This window comes from Leucoraja erinacea, chromosome 4 (genome assembly GCF_028641065.1).
Source record: "Leucoraja erinacea ecotype New England chromosome 4, Leri_hhj_1, whole genome shotgun sequence".
Taxonomy (NCBI): domain Eukaryota; kingdom Metazoa; phylum Chordata; class Chondrichthyes; order Rajiformes; family Rajidae; genus Leucoraja; species Leucoraja erinaceus.
This window is the reverse complement of record NC_073380.1, coordinates 90,565,500-90,573,896: the sequence shown is the minus strand read 5'-3', so window position 1 is coordinate 90,573,896 and position 8,397 is coordinate 90,565,500. Positions and strand designations below refer to the sequence as shown.

Sequence of the window (8,397 nt, the reverse complement as noted above, 5' to 3'; positions counted from 1 at the left end):
AGTTTTTACAGAGTGGTTGGGGCCTGCAACGCATTGCCAGGGAACATGGAAGTGCAGGGAATAGATAGGGATCATATATTGGCAGATGAGATCAGTTTAATTTGGCATCATGTTCGGCAGAAACATTGTGGGCATGTGCTGCACTGTTCGATGTTCCATGTGTGGGGAAGGCCTGGTCTCATGCACAGTGTCTTGAGAGTCCAGCTCTTGGTCAAGGACTTACAATTTCTATATCCTCATTCCAACTGTGGAGTGGCAGGAAATATGCAGCATGGCAGCTCTTATACTTGGATCACTCGTTGTAAATACTGGTATCAGTACAATGGGTTGATTGCCCTCCTCTGCGCTTCATTCAATAATTCTCTGCGCAGATAAATCTAGAATATACAGATCTTCACAGATAATGCAGAGAAATAATTGGTTGTAAATAACTCCGAAGAGGCATATCAGAGGGACCATGTTCACTCTGTGACGAAGAGCAAACGGTAAATGCTGCAGATGCCAGAAAGCTGAAAACACTCAGCAGGTCAGGTCAGCATCTGTGATGAGAGAACCAGGGTTCAGAGTACAATTGTTTGAAATGACTCACTTTTCTCGTCTTTTGAAGTCTTTACTCACCGCATCTTTACTTTCCTGCTCTGGCGGTGATACACTACTGGCTTTAGTTTAATGAATTACTAGAAAATGAAGAGTGAAGCAAATGGGAGCATTATTCAAATGTTTTTATGTGTGAATGAACATAAAATTAACAAAGCCCAAGGGAAAACACAAACAAAACACATCACAATATTGTGAAGCTTAGAAACATAGAAAATAGGTGCAGGAGTAGGCCATTCGGCCCTTCGAGCCTGCACCGCCATTCAATATGATCATGGCTGATCATCCAACTCAGTATCCTGTACCTGCCTTCTCTCCATACCCCCTGATCCCCTTAGCCACATCTAACTCCCTCTTAAATATAGCCAATGAACTGGCCTCAACTACCCTCTGTGGAATGAGAGTTCCAGAGATTCACCACTCTCTGTGTGAAAAAAGTTCTTCTCATCTCGGTTTTAAAGCATTACCCCCTTATCCTTAAGCTATGACCCCTTGTCCTGGACTTCCCCAACATCGGGAACAATCTTCCTGCATCTAGCCTGTCCAACCCCTTAAGAATTTTGTAAGTTTCTATAAGATCCCCTCTCAATCTCCTAAATTCTAGAGAGTATAAACCAAGTCTATCCAGTCTTTCTTCATAAGACAGTCCTGACATCCCAGGAATCAGTCTGGTGAACCTTCTCTGCACTCCCTCTATGGCAATAATGTCCTTCCTCAGATTTGGAGACCAAGACTGTACGCAATACTCCAGGTGTGGTCTCACCAAGACCCTGTACAACTGCAGTAGAACCTCCCTGCTCCTATACTCAAATCCTTGTGCTATGAAAGCTAACATACCATTCGCTTTCTACACTGCCTGCTGCACCTGCATGTGTCAATGACTGGTGTATCATGACACCCAGGTCTCGTTCAGATTCAGATTCAGATTCAGAAAACTTTATTGTCTGTCGTAACTGAAAATCTTCTTTGACGTGGCTCAACATACAGACAGGACAGTGTACTGATAATAAGTCATACAACACAGATTTCTGCGAGCACACACAGTGTGTATCGATCTTAAAAGCAAATATAAAGATTAAAAACTGTAAAAATAGACAAGATAAAAGTTGTGGATACGTGTAAAGTGACAATGCGTCAGGGTTAATTTGTCCATTGTTCATTTTTTATTTAAGCTGTTTATGGCAATGGGTATGAATGAGTTTTTGTGGATGTTTTTCTTGGATAGGGGGGCTTTATATCGGCGGCCTGATGGCAGAAGTTGGAAAGACTTGTGCAGGGGGTGGGTGGGATCCTGTGTAATGAGATTGGCTTTCCTTTTAACTGCCTGGGTGTGGAGTACTGATAATTGATTTTGAGTTTTGCCTGTTATTTTGCTTGCCTGATTGATGATCCGGGAAAGCTTTGATTTGTCTTTGACAGAGGTGAGGGTGAACCAGGATGTGATGTTAAAGGTGAGTACAGATTCTATAAGTGATTTATAGACAGCTGTTAAAATGTCCTGTCTGACATCAAAGCTCCTGAATTTCCTCAGCAGGAACAGGCGTTGCTGTGTCTTCTTGTACACAGAGTCAATCTCTGTGCCCAGGTATCTAAAGGCCTCTACCTGCTCAACTGTCTGCCCATTCAGCCTCAGAGGTTCAAAGAGAGGTTGGGGGGAAGATGTTCGCCTCCCCCCCACAACACAGCTCCTTGGTCTTGGAGATGTTAAGCTCCAGAGAGCTCTCTTTGATCCACAGCATCAGGGTGTTGACCTGCTGATAGTAGGCAGCCAGAGAAGTGTGACCCTTGATGTGGGCCACCAGGGCCATATCGTCTGCATACTTAAAAAGGGAAATGTCACTGTTATTGTTTGTTCTGTTGTTTGTGTAGATGGAAAATAAAATCGGTGATAAGACACAACCCTGGGGGACACCAGTGTTAAAAATCATGTTCTTGGATTTAAAACCATTTACCACCACATGCTGAGGCCGGTCCTGCAGAAAGTCTTTTATCCACAGGATAAGTGATGGGTTGACTTGTAGATCCAGAAGGCGGTTGCAGAGGGTGACCGTGTTAACTGTGTTAAAAGCTGAAGAAAAGTCCATAAATAAAATCCGTGTGTGGGGGTGTGGGGAGTCCAGCTGTCTGCTAACTGTGTCCAGGAGAGTCAAACAGGCATCCTCCACCCCACACCTTGCCTTATAGGCAAACTGGAGTGGGTCAAGCCTGTCCACCACCATAGCAGTGAGGTGATCACTTACCACCCCTTCTCCCCTTTCCCTAATCGGCCACCATTGTGAATCTGTGGAATTCATTGCCACAGAAGGTTGTGGATGTCAAGTCATTGGGTATTTTTAAGGCAGAGATTGACAGATTCTTCATTAGTAAGGCTGTCAAGGGTTAAGGGGAGAAGGCAGGAGAATGATGTGAGAAGGATAGATAGATCAGTCCTGATACACCTGGAGTATTGCGTACAGTTTTGGTCTCCTAATCTGAGGAAAGACAGTCTTGCCATAGAAGGAGTAGAGAGAAGGTTCACCAGACTGATTCCTGGGATGTCAGGACTTTCATATGAAGAAAGACTGGATAGACTCGGTTTGTACTCGCTAGAATTTAGAAGATTGAGGGGGGATCTTATAGAAACTTACAAAATTCTTAAGGGGTTGGACAGGCTAGATGCAGGAAGATTGTTCCCAATGTTGGTTATTGATATTTTATTTTGTATTTCCCTGACCAACATATCATTTATTTTAATTAATAGAATAAATGTGAAGGTAATTCATTGGAACATAGTTGTCAGTTGATTTATTTTAACTGTTTCTACAGTAAGGTATACTATTTAATATTGTATTCAAGGTGCCCTATTGTCCCAATTAAAAGAGTGCATAAATACTTAAATTAAGGGTTAACTAACACCTATAAGGGAATTAAAGTTTACGAACCTGGGGCACAGCTCATGTAGAGGGCAAAGAAGCGGTACATTATGGAATTAATAACGTGTTTAGTGACATCGCCACATCAGCTAATGAGTTGAAAGCAGGACATGTGCCAAACAGCCCATTGTGCAGCAAACAAGGTCAAATTACTCAGAAAACTGAGTCTAAAGAGTGGAGAAAATCTACAGCAAGTTCCCTGAATTAAAGCAGGATCATTTCCAAAGTAAAGAGCGCACATGGGAGTGAGAATAATTTCTGGACATAAAATCAATCTCAATCTCAGTTGTCAAACATGATTAGCTGTGGAATAATCCAATCATTAATGTATTCTCTGGCCGATTATACAACAACTCACAAGATTTACTAGGTCACCCCAGGAAGAAAGAAAAGTCACCTGCGCAACATGTACAAAATAATTTTTTAAATCTTTATTTAATGAAAGAAATTTTTTCAGTGTGTCAAATATGAAATTGAATATACAAAAACTTTACATTGGTTCTGCAAACAAAGAAATAATAAAATAAAATCCTAGCTGCATTTCTCTGCGTGAAACTGGTGATGAATGGAGGGGAAAATAAAGCTTACGGTAATTGACAACCGTGTAACATTCTGCACCAGAACCACTCGTTACACAGGGGTTTAGAATAAAAATCTACACAATGTTCTTCTGAAGAACCCAACTAGTCTGCAACTCAACTTCTCTTGCAAAACCATGAAATGCAACAAACTAGTCATTGAATCGAATTGTAGGTAACCCTTACCCACCCTCCCAGAAAATTGTTAGCTCGCGTCCATAGTTGCAAGTCGATAAACCCTTCACAAGAGGGCCAATGAAGAATTTCCTTGCTATCAAAAGATCACACAGTTTGTACTCTCGTACAGAGGCTTCGATGACCCCTACATTCTTTGGCTTATTTCACCAGCCCGCCGTAATAGTACTACATTCCAGAAACATTCCTCCTCCCCGCTCACCAAACCCCTTTACCAGCCCCCCTCCTATCTGAGCCCAACCCAACGTTTTTACATTTAAAATGAAGAAAAAAAAACTAAGAATCTTGTTCCCTTGTAAAAAGCATGAAGTTTCAATTTTGAAATCTGGTTACTGGTTCTGGCATATTTTTTTGTAAGGGTGGCAACAAAAAAAATGTACAACATTCCAGGGTCTTCAGTCCAAGAAGTGGCGCTTTAAGTAAACTTTCGGCCCAGAGTGGCAACCTCAAATGAAATCGTTCAGCTCCGCTTCAAGCGCTGCTGCCATCTCATCCGCTTCTGAACTGCTATCGTCTTCGTTGCTGGAGAGCTTGCTGGAATCGCTGGCAGCTCCATCTTCCTCCAACTTACGTTTGCGGCCCCTTGAACAACAGAAAATAGCGTATTACTGAGAGCGTCAAAATAAAATCACACCTGATTCCTTCACAGATAGAACACAAGGTGGTGGGCCAGGCAGCTTCTCCAGAGGGTACAGATAGGTGACATTTCGGGTCTGGGCACTTCTGCAGATTTGGGGAAAAAAAAATCTAGATTCTTTCACGATTTTCAATGGATTCTTGAAATATGAGAGAGAGGGGGAAGGGGAAGAATCTGGGGATAAATGAGAAAAAGGGACGAGGGAGAAACAGAGAAGAGAGAGACAGAGGAAATAGGTATGTTACAAAACCTACCTGAATCGTGGCTGAGCATTTGCCCCACCCCTTGTGTGTGATTTTGGCGCTGTTTAGAGGGGGCGGGTTTAAAACGCGATTTTTACTAGGCTGTTGCAATCGAAAATGTTCTGCCTAGTAAATCATTAACGGAAAATCGCTGAAAGACCCCGTCGCAAAAGGTATTATTAGTTTTTAGGGCCTTGTAAAATAGTTAGAGTAGTTTAAAAAGCACTCTCTAAACTCGCAACCTCTCGCAGCCCCAGGGTTTATAAAGCAAACAATTAAAGGTATGTACCTTATTTTTACATTAAATGGGGCATGTATATAACCCTGTAATTAAAGTTTTCTATAGCGAGTAGCTCATTTTGGGCTCTTTATATCCCGCAGTATTTTTCTGGGCATTTGAGGGCACAAATCCAGCGCAATGTGAACGTTCTAAACCAGCGCGTTCACAGGAACCCACTAGAAAGCCGATTTAAATTGACTTTAATTTACAGCAATTGAACACTAAATTCCTTCCATTTGGCCTATAAATTGATGTAAATGAGATTTAAAAATCATGTTTTATTGTGAATTATTTGTGAATATTATTTGGACACTTGGGCTATTTAAAAATGTTAATCATTTATTAAGAAATGGATAGATGTTTAGATCTAGTAAATTGAAGTTTGAAATTAGCTACAATTGGGTAACTAACTAATTATATGCTTTAATTTCAGGTCATCCAAGTTAGATTATTTTATATTTGTTTCAGAATGGTTCAATCTATGATAACTGAAAATTTCATTCAGTTCTCTTAATTTTTAAGAAGGTTATGTGCTTTTGACTGTCCACGATCACAGCTTTTTTGTTATGTCCATAGAAAATCAATAGGGAACAAGATGCTAATTTCCGAGTATGAAAATGGCCATAACTTTTTTATTACTTGAGATATGAAAGTGAATTAGGTGTCAAATTAAACTTATTGTTATGCTTTATCTGATGGGATAAATTTCAGACTTGATTTTTTAAATCTCAAAATTTTGTAACATTGCTAGAGGAAAGAAAAGAAACAGGGAAGAGAGAAAAGGGGAAGAACGAGAAATTGAAGTGTGAAAGGGGAGGAGGGAGCAAGGGAGGAGTGAAAGGGGAGAGAGAGAAAGAGAGGTGAGAGAAAGAAAAGGGGGAAGAATGATGAAGAGGGGGAGAAGTAAGAATAAGTGCAAGAGAGGGCGGAAGAGGGAATAGAAACACGGGAACGCCTGTAATTGTTGAACAATAATTATAAATGCATAACTTCATCTTAAACACATAATAATTAAATGTGGATTATACTGATGCTCTTCAAGGATTTTATTATTTACTTCCTGCATTGCGTTCTCTTCTCCGCTTATCTCTTCATCTCTTATGCATTTGTAATATTGCTCAATAATCACAGAGGGATAATAAGCAAAAAGGAAGAAGAAAGGGTGTAAGGAGGAAGGCAGAGCAAGAGGGGGCAGGGGGGGGGGGAAGAGGGTCTGTGGGGAAAGAGATCAAGATTTGGGAAAGAGGGAGCGGGGAAAGAGAGAATGGAGGGATAGAGTGAGCAAGTGGGGGGAGAAGGGGGGGTTAAGACAGGGCAAATGGGGAGCGAGGGGGAAAGAGAGTGAGAGGGTTAAAATAACAAGAGAGAGTGCGGAGAAGAGAACACTATGCAGAAAGTACATTATAAAATCCTCAAAGAGCATCAGTATAATCTACATTTAATTATTCCGTGTTTACGAATTGTGTGAAATTATTGCTCAATAAACGTAAAACAGTTTTGTGAAAAACAAAGCAGCAGTTGAATTGTCAGAAGCCCGTAATGGGGAGACACCGGAAGATTATGTAACCTGTGTGTTCAATAATAGTTATACAAGATCTCTTCACAAGATCACATAGTTAGCACATTTCACCTGCAACACTGGTGGCAGGGAAGCTGATATAAATAATCATTTTAAAAGAAATGCTTCTTGTATAAATATGCATTTAAATATATTAGATATATTTCAGGCTGAGATAGATCAATATTTAAAAGACTGGGGGACTCAGCATTATGGGGAACTGGCACAATGAGGCCGGCATAGATCATACTGAATGGTGGTAGAACACAAAGTGCTGGAGTAACTCAACGGGCCAGGCAGCATCTCCTGAGGTCATGGATAGGCGACGTTTTGGGTCAGTCTGAAGAAGGGTTCCAACCTGAAACATTTCCTATTCATGTCTTCCCAAGATGTTTCCTAACCCGCTGAGTTACTCCAGCATCTTCTGTTCTATGCAAGATTCCAGGATCCGCATTCCTTGTGTTTCATATTCAATCGTGGGATAGGTTTCAGGGCCGAGTGGCCTACCCCTCCTGTCTTTCTCTTGTGTTTTATCCAATGCTAGATTTACAATGGGTCAAATCTTCCCGTTTGTCTCCGGGGACTGAACTCTGCTGGCATTCCAGTGTGCGCCGGCTTGATGCGGGGTCTGTCACTGCAAAAAGCCGGCTGCACTCATAGAATGGCTTTGACAGGCGGCGAGACCTCGTTCCCTATTCCACCAGTCTCACTGGCTGTCAGCGTAACTACTTGCACATCTCTTGGACATTCACAAGCAAGTACGATCTGTTTCATAGAAAATGTTTACATTGAGCACTAAAACAGACTCACAACTTAACATTTTTTAAATTTCAGATGCTGGAAATCTGAAATAAATAACAACATACTGGCTAAATTCAGCATGTCAGGCAACATCTGTGGGAAGAGAAACTGTGAAGGTCTCAGCCAGCAATAAAAAGCTAAAGGGCCTGTCCCACGGGCATGCGACCTGCATGCGGCAAGCGCGACCTAAATGGCCGGTCGCACCAGCATGCGCCTGCATGCGGCAAGTGCGACCATACGGCATGCAGCAAGCGCGGCAAAACCAGAAGCGGGAGCCGCGTGGAGGTCGAGTGAGTGGCACGGCGTCAAGGCGGCTGCGGGCCGGCAGGCCGTTGCCGCGCGGAATTTTTAAACACGGTCAGTTTTTTTCGGAGCCCCGCGCGATGTCGGGACCAGCTCCGCACAACTCCATACGGCTCGGGCGATTGAAGTGGGACTGGCCCCGCGAGGCCGTACGGCTCAAGCGACCACGTTAGGTCACGCTTGCCGCATGCAGGCACTTGCTGGTGGGACAGGCCCTTTAGGTCACGCTTGCCGCATGCAGGTCGCATGCCCGTGGTACACGCCCTTAACGGAAAATGTGAAAGTAAACTTAAA

General features: G+C 42.4%; 1 protein-coding gene across 1 annotated transcript in view; it reads right to left on the bottom strand.

The window, feature by feature from the left end:
- Positions 1 to 3,918: 3,918 nt before the first annotated feature.
- Positions 3,919 to 8,397, bottom strand: part of ctdp1 (CTD (carboxy-terminal domain, RNA polymerase II, polypeptide A) phosphatase, subunit 1) — a 284,417-nt gene continuing 279,938 nt past the window's right edge. Inside the window, 1 exon segment of the mRNA XM_055634765.1 lies at positions 3,919 to 4,864. Within this exon segment, the coding sequence (XP_055490740.1) occupies positions 4,729 to 4,864 (136 nt within the window). The 3' untranslated portion in view covers positions 3,919 to 4,728.